Here is a 24,821-nt window from a genome sequence, read left to right on the forward strand (position 1 = left end):
ATCCTGACCTTTTGCACCAGTTCTATTTTTGTTAAAACTGTATTTTGAGACCCTAAAAACAGGTAATTTATATTAGCCTCTTTTGTTCTGGATCATTTCTCGTTTATTTATGTTTAATCAAAGCACAGATCCCAGTCTTCTGTCTTTAACTGAACTCTTCACATAAACAATGCAGTTCACTGGAAAAGTAGTAGTATTGCTTTTGAAAAATTATACATGCTTTGTGCACAAGTTTAAAATAATACAGGCTTAAGTAAAGACTAAAAATAAACAGAAACTATACCAACCACTCAAACATATAGTTAATATTTTGGCAAATTTATATCCAATTATATCTCTGTGCAAAATTTATTTATTGATATACATATGAACTTTTGCCTACATTGATTCATACAGCCATACATTACCAGTAATGCTGAAAGTTGCCATTCCTTATATCAAGGCTAATACAGACTTTTGCCAATCTTTTTATATTCTGCCCATTCTGATATTCATTGAGAAGTCTCTTTTTTTTTATCACTAACTCAGCAGAAGCCTTTAAATTACCTTTTCATGTCTTTTGTTCTCATTTGTTGGGACAACCATATTGTTTCTTCTTTCCATCCTTACTGATTTGTAAAATCTCTTTATCTATTTGGATATTCACCGTGATATTTTGCAAATATTTTTTTCTGTTTTATTTCCAACTTGCTATGTCTTTTTTTTGCTTTTGTTTATTTTGTTTTGCTAGCATAAGTTTTTCTTTGTAGGGGATAAATTTATTTTTCTAACCAGGGCAAATAATTAAGTAAATTTATCACTGTAATTATATTCAGAGGTAGGCCTATAGCTAGGCACATTAATAGGATAAAATACCACAGTTATTTTAGAAATATCTTTCTGCACATGTAAGTTATATTGCTAATATATCCCTGTAGCAAAGAGAGGATCTCTTGGTAGGCAAGAGTAGCAAAAGCCTGTGTATACATAACCAGGTTAACGGCTGTTTACTGATTTCCTACCATTGGGTGAACATCCCTTGAGCATTTAGTTCTTCATCTTGTTATCGTGCTGAGATTCCCCATGAAGTCTTTTTTTAAAAAAGTTAAGTGTGTCCTATGTGAGAGCAGTTCCTGAGATGAATACATTGAGTTTCTCTTTTGAATTCTTCTAACTTGCCACATACTGTTTTACCATTTGGTAGTGGAAATAACAATCAGTTACCTGCAGGAATTCTGTATTGTCTGACGGATGGTGGCCACACATGTGTTTGGCCAGTAGTGTTACTCTTTCTAGCTTTCGTCCTGAGCACTACAGCTTATAGCTATATCTGCAAACAGCCTTTCCTTTTTCCCCCTTTCTCTCTTTGCTCTTAACTATTGCTACTCTTATCGTTGTAGTGAAGTTGTTCATTTTGTTTTTGTTATATTGCAGTGCATACTCATTTTTAGGACAATTTGCCTATCTAAAACTGTAGTTTTCATCCTAGGCTTTTTCTTAGGTGAAAAGGACATTAAGGGTCAACGTATATAACCACACAGCATTTTAAATAGTTTATCAATGTTTAGGTATAATTGGGAAAGCATACTCACATCAGATTAAGTCAATGAATCTGTCCTAATACTTGTATACTGCCCTCTGAGTGATATTTTGAAACAATAGCTATTTCATTTCCCTGTATGTGCATCAGAGAAAACTCTAATTCTTTTTTTTTTTTTTTTTCTGGAGACACAGTTTTACTCTGTTGCCCAGGCTGGAGTGCAGTGGTGCCGTCTCGGCTCACTGCAACTTCCACCTCCTAGATTTAAGTGATTCTCATGCCTCACGCTCCCAAGTAGCTGGGATTACAGGCACCTGCCACAACACCCAGCTAATTTTTGTATTTTTAGTAGTAACGGGGTTTCACCATGTTGACCAGGCTGGTCTTGAACTCCTGACCTCAAGTGATCTGGCAGCCTCGACCCCCGAAAGTGCTGGGATTACAGATGTGAGTCACCGTGCTGGGCCAGCTCTGATTCTTTAGAAGGCAAACATTGTCTTAGTTGAGAAAGGTGAGCATTTAGCTGATTGGAAGGAAACTAAAAGCCAATGGACTTTGCTTCTAGTAGATACAGGAAAGTGTAAAGACTGAGTGAAGCACATTGGGAAGTAAGAGAAAGAAGTCTCTCAATGAGTTGGTACCATGAAGAGAAGTTCAGAAGAAAAAATCAATAAAGGTAAACTTTTCATGAAAATGTGACTGAGGCTGGGAATCTTTCAGGTTTCATTGGAGGGGAAATTCTAAAAGTAGTGAAAAAATGAGAACCAGTCTTTGTTGGAGCACCTACCATGTGTTAGATTCTTTTCAAACACAAACATCAGTAAGGCACTGAATTCTCAAACCTCTGAAAGGTGGCTCTCATTATTCCCATTCAACAGATGGGAAAACTTAAGGTACAAGTAAGTAAATACTTTGCGGTGTGTTTACTAAGTAGTGGAGCACCGGGTCTCTCTCTGCCTTCAAAATCATGACCTCTCTCTCTCCAGGGAGGGTCTAAAAAGAAGAGTTTCCCAAGGGGATAAAATAATTCAGTGAACTCTATGATTGTCAAAAAAGACACCATTGAATTGGAAAAAGTCACTTTGTACTGCTCTGAGGAAGTAGAGCAGAGAGGACATTGGCAAGTGTAAATGAATAATTAAGTATTTTGTTTTTGTTTCTTTGTTTTAGTATCAGCCATATTTTCAAATTGGAAAGCTTTAGGATTTCTTAATTATGGATTGTCTATTCATTGTACTTTTCAACTTGTGCATCATGCCTTACATATTTTGGGAGTCTGTGTGAACAAGGACACACCTTTCTGAGGTTCTGCTTATATGTCCAGGATCTTCTCTTCCCACGTGATTACCCTCTTGCTCAATCTTGCCCCAAGACCACAAGCAACATCATCTGCTCTTTTATAATGTTCACATTTTGAGATGATATAATATGTACTAAAATTTTTATGTAAAAATAAATGTGAAGGTACTAGGGTTGTATTTTTGTTAATCTTTCCAAATTTAACATGTGACTTTTCTAAAGAGTATGCAGGTTTATTTCAGTTTTGATAATTAGGTTTAAGGCTCAAGGAGGAAGGAAAACATCTTATCGTTATCTTTGAATCTCTAGTACCCAGTATACTGTCATCTGCTTTTGAATTGATTTTTTTAACTGCTGTTTACATAGGACGATTTACCATATCAAAATTATTTTTAAAACTATTTTTGGGTCTATATATTTTATAATACAGTAAAAAGAGTTTGCATAGATATTTGCAGTTTATGCAGGAAGATCTTAGCTACTTGGTAATTAAGAAAAGGTGATTTCAGAAGGGAGCATGTGTACGAGAGAGAAATGTTCTTGCATTGTCTGCTGAATCAGTTGTATTACATGACCGCCCCACTTTATAAACTTGAAGTACTGTTCTTTGTATGTGAGGATGATGCCTCCAACCATCAACATCAGCATTACAGAATCTTGAGTTGTTTTTCCGGTAGAGGTAATTACTTTCTCTGATTCACCCCCACTCTCTTGCTTCTGATTCCCTAGTGACATACTGCATGCAGGTATAACATGACTAACCAGGGTGATATTTGTATTTTCTTAACAGTGGATCTGAGCAACTAAATGCATGTATGTCTACATGTTTTAGTAACCACATGAGTGAAATGTCTGTATACACAGTGTAGTTGAAAAAGCAACACAATGACAAATAAATGACCTCCTTAATTGTATTCGTTCTTTTCTGCTGTGTATCCCTTATTTCAACACTTGTGAATTGAGGGATTTAGGATAATTTTTAACTATTCTGAAGTTCTAAAATTTATGATTGCTAAATTCGGTATAGTTAAAGTAATGGGATTAATTTCCACACACAATTTTCTAGTGTAGTACTATATTACTTAATGTTTACTTAGGAAGCTTTGTTTTTGTTGTTGCTCTTTTTGAGAATGTAAACCCAATGCTTTTACCTTCAATACAGGTACATATCAAAGTAACATTAAATGAATTATTTGTACTTGATATATGTTCAATGGTATAAAATCATATTTTGGTCAGACAGAAGTTATATATAAGCTACTTAGAAGTAGAGCACCTTGATAACCTTTTATTTGACTTTGTTCCCCTCAAGTTAAATTTCTGGTTTGTTTTGGCCCTCATTAGTTTCAAATTATAAGCTAGGTATAAACTCTATACATGAGAAAATACAATCCTACTTAGGGCATGTTAAGAAGTCTGGTTTATCTATTAGTAAAGCTGAAAGGGACTATAGAAATGATATACTTTAAGTCCTCACTTTACAGTTGAAGAGACTAAGGTCAATATCAAGGTTGTATTGCTAGCTTCCCAAGTCCTCTGAATTTTGGTTCTTGGTCTTCCAGCTTACCCATGTTATATTTCCTTAAACTGGAATATAAACAATAATAAGGTGTTGATAATGATTAGGATACAAACCAAGTGGAAAAATTCACAGTGGTGATGAAAATCAAAAATTATTTGGTGCTCTCCAGGAATTTCAGAGAGGGATGCCAACAGTGTGAAATTCTCTGTAGCTAACATATTTCCTTTATAGGAACCAGAATTGTCAGAATCACATTATTCTCTCCACAGAAAACTCTCTTGCCATTAGCCATCTATATCCACGATGTAGAATATCATGCTGAGAACTTGGGAAATCCCTATTCATATATGCAGAGGTTTGTGTTCCAATGGCTTCTCTATTGGGAAATGTAGAAATTTGTTTCTAAACTTGAAGTGTGTACATAGTGAGATATTACAGAATTATATTTAAGAAGTGATAATATATTCTATCCAGTGTTTTTACCAAGATAATATCTTATGCCAATTGCAAATATCCTTTTAGGGTTTGTCGCCTCTGCTGAATCTTCCATTGCTGCAGATTTTAAATAAATGCACAGAAGAATCTTGCTTTCTGCTTTCTATTCTTAGTAGCTTTTCTCAGTTCAACAACAAAAGGGTCATAAGTGAGACCAGGAAGTCTCACTTGATTTCGTCTTTCTTACTTGAAATGAAAATATTTGTTCTCTTGACCTTCTGAGGTCTGCAGCACTACATTATTAAAGGATTACTTTAGTACCATGAGACTGATTTAGTGTCATCCTGAACCACATGATTATAGAAACATAGTTCTGAGTATGGGAATGTATTGCCAAAAGTGAGTTAAAGAAATTAAAAAAAAAAAGATTTTCTAATTGTATACAGGAGACAAGTACTAAAGTAAATTCTCTCATTGTTATGGAAGGAGTTTTATGTCTGGACAGCTTTGGCATTACCAATAAATGTGTCCCCTTTGCAATTTCAAAGCACTCCAAATTCATATGTGTTCTGGGATCAGAGTACCACTAAGGGAAATTGGACTTTTGCCTGGTGGTTATGGAATAACTTCCCCTTGCTTGAAAATATTATGGAATGAAGAAGATATTGTATTGGTTTCCTGCCCAGAAAATGATGCCTCATTTCCTGATTATGCAGTTAGCTATTCTTTCTTCTGTAATCTCAAACCACCGTATGTGGCTGCAATATAGTTGTTCTCAACCAGTGGTGATTTTTGCCTCCAGGGAAACATTTGGTGATGTCTGGAGATGTTTTTGGTTGTCACATAGAGGGTGGCATCTAGTGGGTGGAGGGTATGGATTCTGCTAAGCATTCTGCAACACAGAAGCTAGGACCCTATAACAAATAATCATCAAGCACAAATGTCAATAGTGTTGAGGCTGAGAAATTCTGATTTAATGTTTATTGCTTTACATGTGTCTAACCGCTGGCTTGTAAGGTTTTTCTAGGGCAAGAATTAGCCTTCTGCCTCCTGGCGTATCTTACAGCATAAAAGCTGTTCCATAAATATGGAATGAGGAAAGACTCTCAAATGTGTCTGACTAGGATTGTTAACTTCTTATACTTCTCCATATACTCATTGGTGAGGTTGGAAATCATTATTTAAACTTTTGTATTGAAGTTTGGCACACACAAAAATTTCATCCACACAAAAAATTGTCCATTTTATTTCAGAATGCTTCTGGGTTTTTTCCAACCCCCACCAGAATAAATTTGATAATTGTGTATTCTGTGCAGAAATGTCAACATAAATGTGCTTTCCTGAAGCATACATCTGCTCTCAGTGAGGCTGACTGTAACTCAGGCACATGCTGGGTGGCAGCAGATAAGTTTGGAATTAGTTGTGATAGGCTATTCATAAAATAGCTAGAGCGCATGACAGTAATCAAGAATTCACTGTAATTACTTTAATCTGTGATCGGCTCAACACAGTGCACAAAAGACTGGCGGAGGAATTCTGCAACCGGAGAGGAAGTTGGTTAATTATTCCAAGACCATCTCTTTGTTTTTGTATTGATTTTTCAATTGTATGACCTTTTCATTCATTTATATGTTTATTCATTCAGTAGAATGTGTTAATTACACTAGGAACATATTAATTATACTAGAAACAAAAAACAGCACAACATGTCCCCTGACCTCTCAGTACATCCCGAATATGAGACAGACATATAAATAAACCCATGATAGCAATATTAATTGTATTCCTTCCTTGAAAAATTAGGGAAGTTATAGACTCAAATTTAATAAATAGTTACTATGAGAAAGTCCTTAAGTCCTTTAATTTTTATCTTAGAAAGAAAATTGTTGGAGAAAACACACACACACACACACACACACACACACACACACACATTCTTTTGTTGCCAACGGAGCCAGCTTAATCTACCAGTGAAAATAGTGAAGTTTAATTTTGTTGTTGTTCCTAAAATGGTCGGCTATAGATGCTATACTACATTTACATGGATGACAGAATTGTTTATTGCACAACAAAGTCAGTCCATGCAAATTAGATGCTTTGGTATTCTCTTCAGTGGTCCTACATTGTGAATGAAAAAGTTTGCACTTTCAAAGTTCAGCTGAGGAAACCTCTGATTTTGTTAGATATTTCTGGTTACTAAGACACTATGGCTCCGTCCAATGTGTAAACATCTCAAAGTAATTCAGTGCAAAAGGTTCTCACAGGCTGGATTAGGGGTGGAGTTTCACAAAGTGCAGTTTAATAAGGATAATGGGGAAAAAATTTAGGCAAAATTCAGGTTAAAAAATGAGGGAGATAAACTTCAAGAGCAGCATCAATGACAACAACCTTCAAGAGTTTTATATAAGTTACAACATAAATTAGCACTGAGTGCGGCTTTCACAACAAAATGAGCTCACGTGATTTTAGAACACTTGGTTAAGATGAAGCATATGAGAAGTAGGAGCTGATAAACAGTCTGACACTGGCCATACCCTACTAGTTGCTTTGTGCTTATTTTTAGGCATCTCAGGTAACAAGTGACATAACCCAGTCCAAAACTAAAATAATTTTGAAGAGAAAGGAAGTCAGGATGATGAAAAAGCCATATTAAAAAAGGCTGAAGATTTCAATAACGTTTGACTTGGAGAACATAGGACTTGGGATGTTTATAAGGTTTTATGTTAAAAATTTGAAATGTTTGAATATCTGTCATGCTTAAGAGGAATTACATTGTAGTATACAGGAGAGTGATCGATATTTACAGGAAAGGGGGTTTTTAATAAGTATTAGAACATTTCAATAGGACAGATCCATAAATGAAGTGGAAATCCTCTAAGTAGTGAGTTCCCATCCCTAAGGGTTCTTCGGGAGAAGGTGGACTGTAGTTTGGCAGACTGTTCACTGAACCTCTCGCAGGGAATTTGAACATGTGAGCAACAGTTGTTCCAAACATATTAAATACCACCTCGCAAGTGTGTAGAACTCTAGGAGTGTATCACATTTAGGCCATGAGATGACAGTTGAAGGTTCATAATAGTTTGTAAGTATTCTTAATAATTTACAATGTTGTCATATTTTAAGGAAAATTACCTTGGAAAACCTCATAGGAAGGAAATGATAAAAACATACACACCTTTTATCTCTCTAACATAGCCAGTCTTTTCTCAGCTGATGATTAGTTGATGCTTAAGAACCAGTGAAAGTAGTTGGCATACTTATGGAGTATGTTGTATGAAAACCATGTGTTTTTTGACCCTTGAATCACACTTGGCATGGAAATCCTCAAAAGCTGGAAGGAAAGATGGAAGTAAGATGCCTGAGAGAAGAGCAGATACATTCTTATCCTCTCACTCGAATTTAGGGGCATGCTTCCATAGAGTGGAAAATTGGATACAATGGTATACACAAGCTAAGCTCCTTCTGTCTTTTTGCCTGAACCTAAATAGTTGAATTCCTGTATGTTAAATGAACATGAAATGACTCCACTCCTGTCTTTTTAAAGCTCTCTTATTACCTGATAGTCTTGAGCTGTTTCTGCTCATTATCTGATGGCTCCTTCTAGTTCCTTCCATTGCCTTCATTTCTTTACTTGGCAAAATTTTTACAAAGCTGGTTCTATATCAAGAAGCTTAACTTTATTTACATGTTGGTAATGAGGGGAGATTTGAGAAGTTTAACCTGGCTTGTTACCTAAAAGTTTACTAATGACCTAACATATCTACATTATTTCATTAAATTCTCTAAACTTCCTCCAGCAAGAAGTATTGCTTATATTAATATTGTAAATTTAAGGAAACGGATGCTTAGTCAGCTTGTGTAGCAAAGAATTAAGCAGAGGCAAAATGAGATCTGTTTGACCCCAAGTTCATGCTCTTTCCATTATACACAACAGCTTTCCTTATTTGACTTAGATCTTTTAATAGAGGCATTTTTGGGCTGATTGCCATAAGGTTAGAGTGAATATACTCCAGTTTCTAACTTTTCTGTTCAATTTTCCAGGTTACATTTCTGTGAAATGAAGTGAATGGATATTTTGCTTACACAGCTTTGCTCAGCAATCAGTTGCTTTCTGGCCATGGCCATAAAAGGAAAATTCTTTCCACAAATAGAGTCTCGGGCAAAAAAAAAAAAAAAAAAAAAGTATTGTTCCTTTTGATGTGTTTTTGCTCCTTTCTCTGCAATCCTTACATGGTAAACTGGAATAAGACAATCGTTTATAGAGAAACAGGACTTGCAAAAGAAAGATGAAACCCTTCTGCAGCCAGTAAAGAAGTTTCTGCATGTAGCCCTCATTTTGATAAAACAGTAAACCTGCCCTTTTGTTTTCCTTTTTCTTTTCTTTTTTGGTTCCCCCCAGAACACAGAGCTGGACTTCGGTTGGGGTAACAAAAAGGAAATGAAACCTTACTCTTAAATGTGAGGTAGATCTAAGGTTCATGGTGTAGAAATGGGAAATTTATTTTCTACACCTTTGCTCGCTACTGTCTAGATGGAATTAGAGATTGTTTGCCCAGGGTGATGAGATTCAATTGGTATGTCAACTCAGGCTGTCTGTGCAGGTCCATGGATCAGAGCACTCTGTGACTTCCCAGAAACATAAACCACTGATGGAGAATTATTGCTGGTTTGAACTTTTAGTTCTGATTGGATTTGGTTATCCTGTGTAGAATTAGCCTCTGTATGCTAAGGGAGAAAAAGGTAAGAATGGAGGTGAGGGTCCAATTTAGTATTTCCCACAGGCCCCCCTCACAGAAATTATTGGAGTTTTAAAGAATATACTCAAAGGGGTAAGAAAGTATATATTTTGTGATGTGCTTTGTAATTATTTACATTTGACCTATACTTCAGGGCACTTAATACTCAAATCATTGTTTAGCAAGGAGGAATGAAAGCCTCTTTTAAGACGGTACATGATGTACTCACTAACTTTTGCATTCCTACCCATCATATTTTTCTCCTGGATCTCATCACCTAAGCTGTAGTCTCCTTGGGGGAAGGAAGGACGAGGATTTAGACATCCGTGGATTCAACTGAGAGCCTGGCACAGTGTCTTTCTCTGGGTAGGAGCCCACAGAAGGTTTGGTGATTCATTGGTGCTGCCACTTCCTTGCGAGAAAGGGGAAGACAGACATGCAGTGTGATGTGGAATATGTCTATTTGTCCCTGTCACTCATATGGATCACCTGAGGGGAAAATAGCATTCATTTTTCTTTCTGATTGTAGGGCTATTCAAAAGAGCTACTTGAATTTTATCAGAGGTGATATCCTCATTTTGAGAAACTAACATATAGTTCTGGATTAGGATGCAGTTTAAAAATTGCATGATATTTTTAATATACGTTAAAATGTAGGTCTGTCAATCATGCTGCTTTTTCTATAAGAGGATGTCATAAAACCTTTCCCTAAAAGAGGCTGAAATTTGAAGCCACATTAGTTATTATTAATAGTTATTATCCGTCATTACATGTCTTGTGAAATCCATCATTTTCACTACTTTTCAGTAGTCCTGTCAGAAATGTATTCTGACAGAAATAAAAATTCATGCACTACTAACTGGGACTTCAGTTAATGATACCAACTGTTATGAATATTCACTTTTTAAAGCTACCCTTTCTGGCGAAATTCCTATATGCCAGGCATGGTGCTAAGTGTTTTACATACATCACCTCATTTAATCCCTATTATAGTGCTATTTTAAAGATGAAAAAATGGTGATTTAGGTTCATTTGCATGCTAGGATCATACAAAATGGTACAGCTGAAATTCAAGTGGTATGTCAGATTGCAAAACCCCAATTTTAAACATTACGCTGCTGACTTAAGTTTCTTGCTGAATTGTCTCTGCCTTTTCCTGAGCACTTACGAGCAGTCGTTGTGTATGTTCTCATTTAGCTTCTCTGACAAGGGATCTTCAGTGCCTTCCATTTTATAATGTTTATTCAAAGACTTCTGTTTGTAATGGCAATTCCTTGAGCTTAATTTTTTTTTCGATTTTTTCTGCTTTGTAGGATTTAAACAATATAATTACATGATAAACTCTCTGAGGGGAAAAAAAAAAGTCTATGTTTATGTAAGTGTGACTGATGGAATCCAGGATCTAATATCAAGAATTCTTGACCTCTGGAATAGGCCTGTTGTTTTAGAATCCAAGAAAACAAAGCAATTTGTTCTTTTACTGAAGAGCCCATCCAAAGTAAAGCTGTCAGACCCTAAAGTGTTGCGATGCATCTGTATAGCCATATGCTGACAGATGTTTCTGTATGTAACTCTAGCTTCCTGATGTACAGTGTGACTTCCAAGCAAAAATTTTTGTCTTTACTTGTTGAAGTTTTATCTGCAAAAGAGTTCAACCGTATGAAAAAGAATTAGTAAAACGAAAAGGGGTGAACTAAAAATATACTATGTCAAAAGAAAACCAAAAATGTTATCAAGCTTTTTTTTTTTTTTTTTTTTCAGCTAGTGATGGAGAACGACATGATAATCTTGGATTCCTTCTGTCAGATAGCACAGAAATACCACAAGGTAGTGTACCAGTTCCAGGGTGGCAGCTAATCCGCTGATCGCACAGAAGCATGCCACCCAAGAAAGATAAATCTGCCGTCTCATTAGGACTTCATGTAAAAAATAATTTTGTTAGCAAGAACAAGGAACACTTATCAAAAATTAATTAATATATGTAGTTCAGCTTGTGCAAATTCAGAAAATAATTAAGTTGATTTACTTTATTTTTTTATTGTACTTTAAGTTCTAGGATACATGTGCAAAACGTGCACGTTTGTTACATAGGTATACATGTGCCATGGTAGTTTGCTGCACCCATCAACCCACCCATCTACATTAGGTATTTCTCCTAATACTATCCCTCCCCTAACCCCCACCCACCAATAGGTCCCAGCATGTGATGTTCCCCTCCCTGTGTGTCCATGTGTTCTCATTGTTCAACTCCCACTTATAAGTGACAACATGCAGTGTTTGGTTTTCGGTTCTTGTGTTAGTTTGCTGAGAATGATGGTTTCCAGCTTCATCCATGTCCCTGCAAAGGACAAGGACTCATCCTGTTTTATGGCTGCATAGTATTCCATGTTGTATATGTGCCACAGTTTCTTTATCCAGTCTATCATTGATGGGCATTTGGGTTGGTTTCAAGTCTTTTCTATTGGGAACAGTGCTGTAATAAACATACATGTCCACGCGTCTTTATAGTAGAATGATTTATAATCCTTTGGGTATGTACCCAGTAATGGGATTGCTGGCTCAAATGGTAGTTCTGGTTCTAGATCCTTGAGGAATTGCGACACTGTCTTCCACAATGGTTGAACTAATTTACACTCCCACCAACGGTGTAAAAGCATTCCTATTTCTCCACATCCTCTCCAGCATATGTTGTTTTCTGATTTTTTAATGATCACCATTCTAACTGGTGTGAGAAGGTATCTCATTGTGGTTTTGATTTGCATTTCTCTAATGACCAGTGGTGATGAGCGTTTCTTCATATGTTTGTGGGATGCATAAATGTCTTATTTTGAGAAGCGTCCATTCATATCCTTCACCCACTTTTTGAAAGGGTTGTTTGTTTTTTTCTTGTAACTTCGTTTAAGTTTGCTGTAGATTCTGGATATTAGCCCTTTGTCAAATGGATAGAGTGCAAAAATTTTCTCCCATTCTGTAGGTTGTCGGTTCACTCTGATGATAGTTTCTTTTGCTGTGCAGAAGCTCTTTAGTTTAATTAGATCTCATTTGTCAATTTTGCCTTTTGTTGGCATTGCTTTTGGTGTTTTTGTCATGAAGTCTTTGCTCATGCCTATGTCCTGAATGGTATTGCCTAGGTTTTCTTCTAGGGATTTTATGGTTTTAGGTCTTATGTAAGTCTTTAGATTTACTTTAAAAATAAAAAAAGAAGAAAGGAATTTTTAAAAAGAAGTTTAAAAGTAGAATGTCTCATTTGAAAATTTTTGTATTTGTTATCTCATCTTATTTTATTCAAGACAGGTAAATGCTCCTCCTAACCATAGAAAGCTTCTATGGAGTTGCAGCTTTAAAGACTATCTTTGACAAAGACTTCTCTCTAGATGTGTTATTGCCTCTAGGAAGTGCGAAAATAGCACCAATTGGTTTCCCTGTTGCACCCACGGAAAGATCACATTTTAGCGTCACTTGGAAGCCATTGTTTGCAGAAGGCAAAGCTGTCAGTGACTCATTTATTCTCACCTCTTGTCTAATGCTTTGCTTCAAGCACAGTCTTGGCTGTGCCTCAGATTGATCTTTGAGCTCCTTTTTTTTTCCCCTTAGAGGTCCACATCTAGTTATTACCACTGGATTTTGCACATCGTGGCACCTGTAAACATCCTCTATGCCCCAAATTCTGAGGTTTACTCACTTTTTGTGCAATGCTTAGCAGTTGTTTGGATGTTCTCTTGCCATTTATTTTATTTGGCTCTTCTGTGAGGTTTGTGCTGATGGCAAATGTTGTTTGAGTTTGGATTAAAGTGCTTGTGAACTTTACATTGGTGATGCCCTTCTTCATTTGTTTTTAGAAATATTCGTAGAGGAATCATAATGTGACACCTACAGGGAGTTCATGTTCTAGAGATGATGAGAAATTTGATTTTGTGTTTAGTAGTTACTGTGGTTAATGTAATTGTAGCTGACATAATATAAAACCATTCCAAGGACTTACCCCCAGAGTTTACTTTTCTCTCGCATAGAGACCAGTTAGCAGAGGATGGGTCGGGAGCATAGGGTTTTGTTCCATGTGTTCGTTCAGCGTTCAGACGTTTTTCATCTTGTGGCTCCACGACCCACAGGGCTTCTGAACCATCTGCTAGATCCTGTGCATCCAGCCTGAAGAAGACACACTGCTTTCTTAGTCACTTTGCCCATTTTGCTTCCAATAATATTCTGTTGATGAGTACAAGTCACTTCAGTCTGACTAAGTCAATGGGGACAAGAGAAATGTAGCCTCTGACAGGGCAGCCACTTCCTGAATACAAGTCCACCAAAAACAAAGACAAAATAAAAACAAAGTGTTGATGTTCAGCTGGCAACCTCTGCTAACTGTTCAAAATGTGTAACTTTTCAAAATGTTCAAAATGAGTAACTTTTCAAAATGAGTGCTAATCTCTGCCTCTAAATATCCTGAATGCATTGTATTTCTTTCTTAGGCCTGTCATAAAAAAGGGATACAAAATGGGTGGCACAAAATAATAGAAATGTAGGATTTCACAGTTCTAAAGTCAGAAGTCTAAAATCAAGGTGTCAGCAGAGCCAGGGTCATTCTGAGACTCTGGTAGCATCCTTCGTCGCCCCATCCTTGCTGATGGTGGTGACCCATCAATCCTTGGCATTCATTGGTTTGCAGCTGCATCGCTTCAAACCCTGTCTCCATCATCTTATGGCATCATTCTCTCTTTGCATTTTTGTCCTTACATGGTGCTTTCATTTTCTTAGGACACTAGTCATATTGGATTAGGGTCTACATCAGTAAATCTCATCTGACCTTGATTACATCTGCACATTTTTCAAAACGAGGTCACATTTATATGTATCAGGGGTTAAGACTTCAACATATCTTTTGGGAGAAAGAAACAATTTAACCCATAACAGATACATTGGGTTCCTTTGTTTTGTTTTGATTTTTAAGTTCTTTACCAATTACTGCTTATTAATACATTAAATATAAAACACAGCAACTATAATCATATCAGAATTCTTTTAATTTTTACCAAGATGTTGTTCAGGGACAACTTAGACCAGGGATCTGAAAAGTTTTTTTGTAAGGATCCAGACAGATAATTTGGCTTCGTGGGCCATAGTCTCTGTCACAGTTTCTCAAGTGTGCCATTACAGCATGAAAGCAGTCATAGACAATAGTCAATGAGTGAGCATGGCTCTGTTCCAATAAAAGTTTTATTTTATTGAATTTCATACATTTTATTGAATTTGACCTGTGGGCTGTGGTATTTGCAGCCCTGTGCTAGACTATATTCCATTACAACCTGGATGTGAATATTGTGAAATGAACCTTGGGATTGGATTCAGGCAACGTAAATTCAAATTCTGACCATCATTGGGTAGCTGTGATCTTGAATGGCTTAACCTCTGTAAGTGTCAATCCCTCATCAATAAAATGAGGACAATTCCCATAAATCATCCACACAATGCCTAGCTCATTGTAGGCATTCATATGTAGTTGTTTACATAGCTCTTCCTTTGCAGAGGCAGTGTAACAAATTAGACGAGAACAATGTCTCCTTCTGATGTTTGATCTTGGGCATGTTCCTTAATATCACTGTACTTCATTTTTTCCTCATCCTTTAAATAGACATAATAATAGTGCCTAGCTTTTAGCTTGCTTATGAGGACTCAGTAATACATGTCAAGAATCAGACCAGTGCCTGGCACTGTGTAAGCACTCAGTAAATGACAGCTAATCACACCGGCCATTATTGTTATAATTGGCTTCCCTTATTACTCAGCAAAAGGAATTACTGAATTTTATTTTTGCTGAATTTATGTCAAAGAGTGAACTAAATGAATACATCATCGTTATTCAGGCCTGAGTATTCTTTTCCTGATTTATCAGTTCGATTAAGATGAAAGAACAGTTGCTCTTTTGTTATGTATACTATTTCTGCTCAACTAGGGAGAACAATGGCATAAAACTGTGAAAGCAGCCACTAAGTCCTCTAGCCACACTATACCTCAAGTCTCATCCACGTTACAATAAGAATTTAAAGGAAAATTAATTCAATGAATACAATTATGCTTTAGAGCTAACTTTGGTATAAAATATTTATATATTATATCTGGGGATTCTGATGTCATTAGACAAATATATAAAATTGAATACAATTTAATCATGTATAATTGAGAACTTTTTGTGGAGATATGGCAGAGAAAAAACTCTTGGCTACCCAATGTTATGTTAAAATGTATTACAAATTTAATTTGAGATCTATATAGAAATTTAATTTGAGATCTATATGTATTTCTAAATAATGAGAAATTTTGCAGAGAATTACAGTGATCATCTAGCTAGCTTCTCACTTTTCTTAAATTAAGAGGGAATGTAGGTTATATTTCAGGAATATGATTTGATGATGGTTTTGCAGTATGATATTCATGGGGTCATGAGATTCAGGTCAAAAATTGAATATTTTATTGGGTATTTTTACTTCTATATGTTTAATATAGCATGCAATATGCCCCATGTTCATAATACAAATACCATCTGACACCAGTTTGGATAAATTCAAATCCGTAGAAATACAGTTTTGTGGGTTTATTACTTAATTGTATTTGGAGGATTTTTTATTTATTTATTTATTTATTTATTTAGAATGTAAGGACTAAAAGCCTGAATTTAACTTAAGGACTAAAAGTCTAAATAACCTAACAGTGTTTGAAAGCTCTTTACAATGTAATGGCTCAGAAAGTTCCTAGTTGTTCCAGTTGGGCTATATTAATTTTTAAATAGTGAAATGGAAAAAAAGATTACTCATTTTATTTAGAGATGTTGTGAATTTTAAACTATCTTCTCCCCCTTTTCTACCATACCAGAGACCATTACTTAACTACCTCTGCCTCATTAAAGTATTTAGCATTTACTCTTCAGCAATACTTGTTGGAGCTTTTATTATTATTATTGTTATTATTATTATTTTTACTGTGGCTCCTGAGTACATACTGGTGCTTATGCTAGCTCTCAGACTTGGTGTGTCTTACAGATTCTCCCACTTTCACCCTTTTTTTTTTTTTTTTACGGTCCTTATTTCCTCACATCATCATATTTTCAAGTTGGCTAAGACCTTAGAGACTGTATTAGTTTGCTAGCACTGCTGTAACAAAATACTACACACCTAAAGAACATAAATTTATTTTCTCACAGTCTGGAGGCTAGAAATCCAAAATCAACGTGTTTGCAGAGTTGATTCTTTCAGTAAGGAGTTGTTCCAAACCTCTCTTCTCGGTTTGTTTGGCCATCGTCGTGTTCACATCTTGTTCTCCCTTGTATGCACATCTCTGTGTTCAAATTCCCTGCTTCTTAAGGACTCTAGTAATTTTGAATTAGGGCCTGCCCTAATGAGCTACCTCACTTTACGTCGATTACCTCTGAAAAGACCCTATCTCCAAATAAGATCACATTCTGAGGTACTAGGGGTTAGGACTTCCACAGATGGATTTTGGGGAGACACAATTCAGTCCATAACAGAGACTGACTTGAAATCCACCTCTTTAATGTTAGAGCTTAGAAATAAGGGATTCTAAGAGAATAGTCCAAGTTTACAGTTTGTTTGTGTCAGAATCGGAACAAGAATCCTAAATTTCTCTAACACTTTCCAGAGTATTTAGTTACCTCCCTCTCTCTAGAATAATGCATCAGTGCATTCTGCCTAATTAGACTGAAAGCTTCTCAGCCCTGGACTCACTTGGGTCATGTTAGAATTCATGTGGTCGTGATTTAGGGTCATCTGATTCCGTATTTGCTTTGTTGGGTCTTAGCTTAAGGTTCTTAGTTAAATAAGTGAACATTATTAATCCAATTTTCTATGAATCTTCTGTACATAGTTACCATTTATTCTTTTAGCAAAGATTTATTAAGAAGTCATGATGTTGGCTAGACATTAGGCTATTAATTTCAACTGGATCTGTGAACGTTTTCTTCTGTAATGTGAGATAGGGTGAAAATTAAATTCACTGGTTTTATGTAGTGTGCTGTTAAAGTTATATAAGTAGTTTCTGAGGTCGTATTGGTCTCCAAGGAGTATTTGTTAACTGTAACCAAGTAGATCTGTAATATTTCTAAGTACTGATGGTGTTCTGTAATATCAGTAAAGCATTAGTCCTATAAAATCTGAATCAGCATTTGTCCTCCACCTAATTCCTGGCCACTCACATGTTTATCAGCTAGAGAAGGTAACAGGCTGCAATATGCATTAAGATCAACCTATAGTGTTAATATTCTTATCTGTTATCATCTAGTGATAGAAAAACACATTGGAATGGAAATTATGTATAGGCAAAGTTTGAGTAAACATATATGAAATAAGTGATATTAAATATGTATTTATTTGGGGATTAACATACATAAAATTTGATAAATTAAAACAACTGTTCTTATGATATTACATTTTTATATTTAAGATCAAGAAATGTTTTCAAGTAAAAATGCTGTAAAATGTTTAAATAAATTGATATTGATAGTAAAAAATAATAAAAACATTTGTGTAGATGATAATAATATAGATGCATTTATTACATTTATAATACTGTACATTTGTATTATAATATCGCATGCAAGTTTTATGGTGTATTTATTAAGACTTTTTTAAAAAATACTTTAGACCTCAGAGAACAGATATTTAAGTAAGCACATAAGGTGGAGATGTGAGTCGTTTACCTATGATGAATAATTTATTATTATTATTATTATTATTATTATTATTTTACTTCAAGTTCTGGGGTACTGTGCAGAATGTACAGGTTTGTTACACAGGTATACATGTGCCATGGTGCTTTGCTGCACCTGTCAACCCGTCATCTAGGTTTTAAACCCTGCGTGCATTAGGTATTTGTCCTAATGCTCTCCCTCCCCTTTCCCTCCACCCCCAGACAGGCCCCATTGTGTGATGTTCCCCTCCCTGTGTCCATGTGTTCTCACTGTTATGATGAATAATTTGTGATATCTTCTGCACTGCCCCTGATAAGTATTAATGGTTTCTTGTTTTCAATTTTTTTCCTCCAGTCAAAGTCTTCTTAGTAGTGACTGAGAAGCATTATGAAAGTATTTTGTGAAAATATTAGTGAATATTAGAAGAAAAAAAATACTTCTTAGGATGTAAGGACAAACTCAAACTAGGGTTGATGATTTGAGGAGTGTGGAAAGAACAAAAAAAAAAAAAAAAGAAAGAAAGAAAATAAATGCTCGACAGGCCTGGGCTAAGCAAAAGTTGGACCAACATGTGGAAGGTAAATGCCTATTAGGGAGGACAAGAGCTCTCTGTCTGGTGTCAAAATCCAAAAATAATTAGGAAAGAAATGTGAAAAGTGTCAGGAAGTGGTAAGAGTCTTATGAAAAGGAAATTACTCTGGCACCTCGTAGTGTATTGATTAGTGAGAGATGGGCAGTAAGAAGAGGAAGTTGTAGCTATCAAAGAAAGACATGCCTAAGGCAACAGAGCTTGTGTGTAATAAAAATAAAATACAATATGGTTTGAACTGAAGGAAAGGAGGCAGCAGGCCCATGATCTAGGCAGATCACCTAACTCTCTGTCTCCTTCCGACTGGCTGTCTCTTCACCATGCAGGCAATTTCCATTTCTAACATCAGTGCTCAGGAGTATGACTTTCAACTGTATCCTATTCTCTTTTCCATAATTTAGTTTTCCTAAGATTTCATTCTTATTTTTATGCTGGTAGCTACATGGTATTCAGTGGAAAATTTCATACATATAGCTTTAGGCAGAATTTTCTGTTCTTAGGTAATTTACATTGGAATCAACAGATGGAGATGGAAATATGCCAGTGCTAATTCTTATCTGGATATGGAAATCTGGTTGGTTAGATAAGTAAGAGTTTTGAGGATCGTTATTTGTTATTTTTCTTAATGGAAACTCTAAATTGCTATGGTGCCTTATTTTATTTTGCTTATAGCAAAAGTAACTCACTATGAGAAAAATGAGGTAGAAGAGTTTATTTATAGATAGGCTTATATCAGAAGAAAAGTGTGTGAGGAATAACAGCAAATACTGGATTGAAACAGTAGTTAAGATGCAGATTCAGTTGTGTGATGTAGACCCAACATAACACTGGCTTAAACAAAGGTGGAATGTTTTTTCTGTCACACATTAATATGGCATCATGCTGGTGCAATAGGTTGACTCTATGATTTTAGGTGGGGTCTCCTTCTGTCTCAATGCTTCACCACCCTTAATGAGTTGTGAGGTCTGGATTTCAGTCAGTGGAGAGTAAAGAGCAAGGGAGTCCACTTCTGGACTGTTAGAAGCATGATCCAATTTTCACCCATTACTTCTGTGCACATGCTGTTGCCCAAAAATTATAGTTAAATGGATTTACCTAAGTGGAAGAAAGGTTAGGATGTGTCTTTCTGAGCTTCCATGGAGTTCTTGTACTGGGAGGGAGTGGTAGAACGAAGATTGAAGGACAGCCAATGGACCTTTCCAAAACCGAGGTTTTGAATAACATGGTGCAAAAGGAGAGGAAGCTGGGCATCCAGATGGTCATCTAAGGCACAGCTGTGCTGCCAGCTTGGATCACTCACCCCCAGTCTATGATATAAAAGGAATATTTGGGAGGCCAAGCTAGGCAGATCACCTGAGGTCAGGAGTTCAAGACCAGCCTGGTCAACATGGCAAACCCCTGTCTCCACTAAAAATATAAAACTTGTCCGGGTGTGATGGTGGGTGCCTGTAATCCCAGCTTCTCTGGAGGCTGAGGCAGGAAAATTGCTTGAACCCGGGAAGTGGAGGTTGTGGAGAGCTGAGATTGCGCTGTTGCACTCCAGCCTGGGAGACAAGAGTGAAACTCTGTCTCAAAGAAAAGAAAAGAAAAGAAAAACAAAAAGAAAAACAAACAAACAAAAAACAGGAAATACCTTTCCATTATTTTAAGCCAGTATTTTCATGTGTTTTCTTTTCATTGTTGTTTGGAGTCTTCATTGCAGCAACCTAGCTACCAGTCACCTAGCTAATATAGCTAGAAGGGAAAAAATATCCAAGTGTATCCTCTAATAGTCTTTATTAAAATATATATGTGAAATATTGTAAGATCATTAGGAAGTGAAGCAAAGGTAAAGCCACTGAACTTAGAGAGAGATGGAGGCTTCTCTGGAAATATTCAGTTAATATAAAAAATCCAATTTCTTCTTCCTTTTTTCCTCCCTCCCTCCCTTCCTCTATTCCTCCTTCTCCCGCTTCCTCCATCTTCCCTCCCTCTTTCTTTTCTTCTTTCCTTCTCTCTTTCCTTTCTTCTCTACTTTCTTGGTTCTTTCCTTTGTTCCTCCAGTAAACAAGTAGAAACAATGATCTGATTCTGATTTCTAGACAAAAAAAAAAAAAAAAAAAAAATCAAAAGAGATTATTTTCCAGGATTAACAAAACTGTGCATTAAGAGGAAATTCTTTAGATCAGATGATTTTAAATTTTAGAACTGTGATTACACAAGTCATGTTAGAACTTTTTTGCAAAATTTCTCTCTTAAGCCCCAAATTCTTACCATTTACATGACAGTATCCTTGAAAGTTTATACATTGGCCTTTTACGTTCAAGTGTATCCGTACTGAACCTAATTGTCATATCATGAAGATATGTTTCTTGCATCTAGTTCTCATTTGGATTATGCTTCCTCACAGGGATCCTGACCACTAAACAATGAAGCAATTATTGCCGTGATGATATGCAATATAGAGCAGATTAGATCATGCTTGATTTTATGTATTCATAATCCTGCCACCTGCAGATATTGACATCATACTGAAGCTGGTTTTTGATTAGATAAATAGAAAATGGAAATTCCGAAAAACACAATAGCATCCCTTGTTTCTTGATTTTCTCTTTAAAGATCAAATTTCTTCTGGCTGCTACTGGTTAATAACATTTTTTGGATTATAGACTTCTTCAATAATTTGATAAAAGGTAGAAGCCTTTTCTTACAGAAAAAATTACCCTGATACATGATTCTAAAATATTTTGCATACTTCAGTTTCTAACAGATTCCCTAAACCCCACTCATAGTTTCCACTTCATAACCCATTGTTTGGAACCCCCACTCTTAGTCATTATACTAGATTGACTCGTGGAATATTTAATGGAATGTCTTCTAGGTATTTCATAGCTTAGGATGAATTTAACTCCTTGGAAAAATGCAACACTTAGGAACAGTTGAAGAGAGCCAAGAGGTTTAACTAACTATGGTAAAATATTCAATGACAAAAGGCAATATATGTTGCTTCCTCTAAGGGTCTTTAAAGTGTAAGTGGTCATTATCCATAGTCCTGAAAAGCAAAGCTACAGAAGAAGAAAAAAAAAACAAAAAACTCCTCAGCTTTTCTATGGAAGCCCATATTACAAGCCCATATTACTTTCTATAGAAAGTCCATATTACAAAGAACTCCTCATATAAACAGCTTAATTAAAATATTCTCCATAACCAAGTCTGCATTGCATATTTAAAGCAGTATGTAGAATATGTGTAACTGTTATGGGACACAGAGGTATCATAGTTGTGATTCAGTGAAAAACAATGAAATCAGTATTAGCAGAGCTCAATATAAACACCTCTGCACTGAATTTCTAATAAAGTTCTTTATGCACTGAGGTATCATCTACTTTCTGTCATACAACTTGAAGCAAACAAAACAAAACAAACATAAAAACAGGAATTCTATATTCTTATTTATTTCCATTTTTTCCTCTTACTGTGCTATTTATTTCTTTAAGCTCCATCAAAACTCAAAAAGGCCAACTTCTCCTTTTTGGCAAAAATGCAAGCAAATACTTTCCTTTTTGAATAACAAAAAGTAATATAGAGTAACACAGAAAAGAGCGAGGAGAAGTGAATTATGGTAAACCAAACCCAGAGAATATAAAATTGAATTGATTGGCATACTTAAATGAAAACCAAGAGGCAGAGTCTTGTCAGGAGTATGGCTGGAGCTGGAGACTCAAGCAATGACATCAAGTCTGGGTATTTTCTTTTGTTTTCCTTGCTTTCCTCTGTGTTACACTCACTGTTCGTCTTCTCCAGTGGTCTCCCTAAAGTCAGATTTACACTTTCTCAACTCCAAGACCATCAGATTAGCTTTCATTTAATAAAATCAGATCACATGCATTTCCTGAATCAAATTTGTTGAACAGTGTCAGGCATGGACTTACAGAACATCTCCTCAGTCTTGACCAATCACTTTGGCAAGGTAAATGGGGGAAAAAAAAATTGATCCTGTTACCAACCTTGGAGCTTTTGGTGCCATCAGCAGGTCACCACAGAGACAAGGAGTAGGAGAGGAGTGTTTCACTTAAAAACTGTAAGTTTCAAACTGCTTGAACCTGGGAGGCTGCAGTGAGCTGAGATCACACCACTGCACTCCAGCCTGGCTGACAGAGTGAAACTCCATCTCAAAAAACAAAACAAAACAAAACAAAAAACTAAGCAAACTATATGTTTCCTTACTACAAGAAGGGTCAAAGTCAAGAACAACTGCTCACATCTAAAGACCCATGCATAAAAACAAACATGCACATTTACAACAGCCAAAGATCATTGAGGAATTTGTGTCATCTCTAGCACAAATTAGGAGGCAATTTTGCTGAGTTCTAGTTGTCTTTTACTACCATTTCTAGCTTTTTGACTGCAGTTAGGTCTCTTAACAGCTTTGGAATGCAGTTTTTGTGTGCCTAAAGGAGCCTTTTCATTTAAGAAATTACTTTGCCCAGAAAATTGAAAAGTGCTTTCAATAAGACACCATCTGCTGCTCTCATATTAAGTTAAAACTGGCTAAAATGGAATCTTCCTTTATGTGACTTGCAGGTTCCACCTTCACATTTTTAGCAGCGTTCCAAACGAACTCTTCAGAAATAGTTCTTGAATTGATGGGATTGGAGTTCTGTGCCTATTCCTAAATCTGAAGTATTTTTTTCAAGTTATTTATTTTAACAAAGATAAGATATAAATGTGGATTACATATAAAGTAACAGATAACAACCGGCCAAAAAGCAGAGAGGCACCCTTAAAGGCTACCAAGTGGGAAACATGAGTCCTACTGTAGATGTCACAATTTGGAGCTAGTAATTCTGAGAAGTCCTGTCTCTTCCTCCTCCTCTTCTTCCCCCTCATCCTCCTCCTCTGCTGCTACATCCCCCTCCTCCCCCTCCTCTTCCTCCCGTTCCTCTCCCTCTTCCTCCCCCTCCTCTTACTCTCCTTCTTCCCTCTCCTCCCCTTTCTCTCCTCCTCCTTTTAATTCCCCCCCCTCCTCCTCTTCTTCTTCATCTTCGTCTTCATCTTCATCGTCTTCTTGGAGAGAGGGTCTTGGTCTGTAGCTCTGGCTGGAGTGCAATGGGACGGTCATAGGTCACTGCTGCCTCAAACTCCTGGGCTAAAGCAGTTCTGCCCCAGCCTCCCAAGTAGCTGGGATGACAGGCACACAATCATGCCTGGCGAATATTTTTTGTTCTTTGTGGAGACAGGATCTGACTGTGTTGCCCAGGCTGGTCTCCAACTCCTGGTCTCAAGCCTGTCTCAGCCTCCCAAAGTGCTGGAATTACAGGTGTGAGCTACTGCACCTGGCCTGAGAATGCTTTTCTAGTGTTTCAGAGGATGTTAAATACAAAGTTATTTTCTTTGTACCAGTTGGTAAAATAAATAAAATATGCACTTGGTGTTTCTACCATCTCTATGTGTTAGTCATGTGGGGAAATAAATCTTTCCTTGCATACTTTACTCTTTGAAGAGCTGAAAGAAGATAAAAAGCAAAGTCATTTGTTTATGGAAGTCGCTGCCTTAGAAATAGCTGCAATTACTTGAGATTGACCCCATGCCAGAAATTAGTAGTATATGCTTCTTAGCTAACATCCAAATATCTTCATATATCTGTGTTAACCTTACTCAATTTTTTAAGTTCTTCATAATTTCCATTTTATTGCTTGAGACTCTTATTGACCCAGCCACATAATAAAGGATATCCCATGGTCTCAAAGAGCAGCAGTTACCCTTTCAGTGTGATACATGTTTTGCCTTCTCCTCTGACACTGTGCTATATCTTTTGTTGGCATTGGATTCTATCAAGTATGCGCATATGTGCACACATGTGCACGGACACACGCACCCACTTATCATTTCCCTGGACTATTTCCCTCAATCACTACACTGACTTTTGCCTAAATGGCTCAGAATCCCACAGAGGTAATTAGAGAGAAGGAATTGTTATCTTCTGTTTATAGAGGAAAAAACCCAGAAACATAAAATTTAATTGATATGTCAACCCACTCAGCTTG

At 36.3% G+C, this 24,821-nt stretch overlaps 1 protein-coding gene across 11 annotated transcripts in view; it reads left to right on the forward strand.

Annotated features, from left to right (window-relative positions):
* The window catches only part of PCDH7 (protocadherin 7), a 427,263-nt gene that overhangs the window by 137,601 nt on the left and 264,841 nt on the right, over positions 1-24,821 (forward strand). For 5 of the 11 annotated variants that reach the window (XM_015138177.3, XM_015138179.3, XM_078002606.1 and 2 more), the window contains exon 2: positions 11,273-11,338. The exons of the other annotated variants lie outside the window; for them this stretch is intronic. In XM_015138177.3, coding sequence (XP_014993663.2) covers positions 11,273-11,338 — 66 coding nt within the window. The remainder of the gene's footprint in view (positions 1-11,272; positions 11,339-24,821) is intronic. 11 annotated transcript variants of the gene reach the window in all.

Source organism: Macaca mulatta, chromosome 5 (genome assembly GCF_049350105.2).
Source record: "Macaca mulatta isolate MMU2019108-1 chromosome 5, T2T-MMU8v2.0, whole genome shotgun sequence".
Lineage (NCBI taxonomy): Eukaryota > Metazoa > Chordata > Mammalia > Primates > Cercopithecidae > Macaca > Macaca mulatta.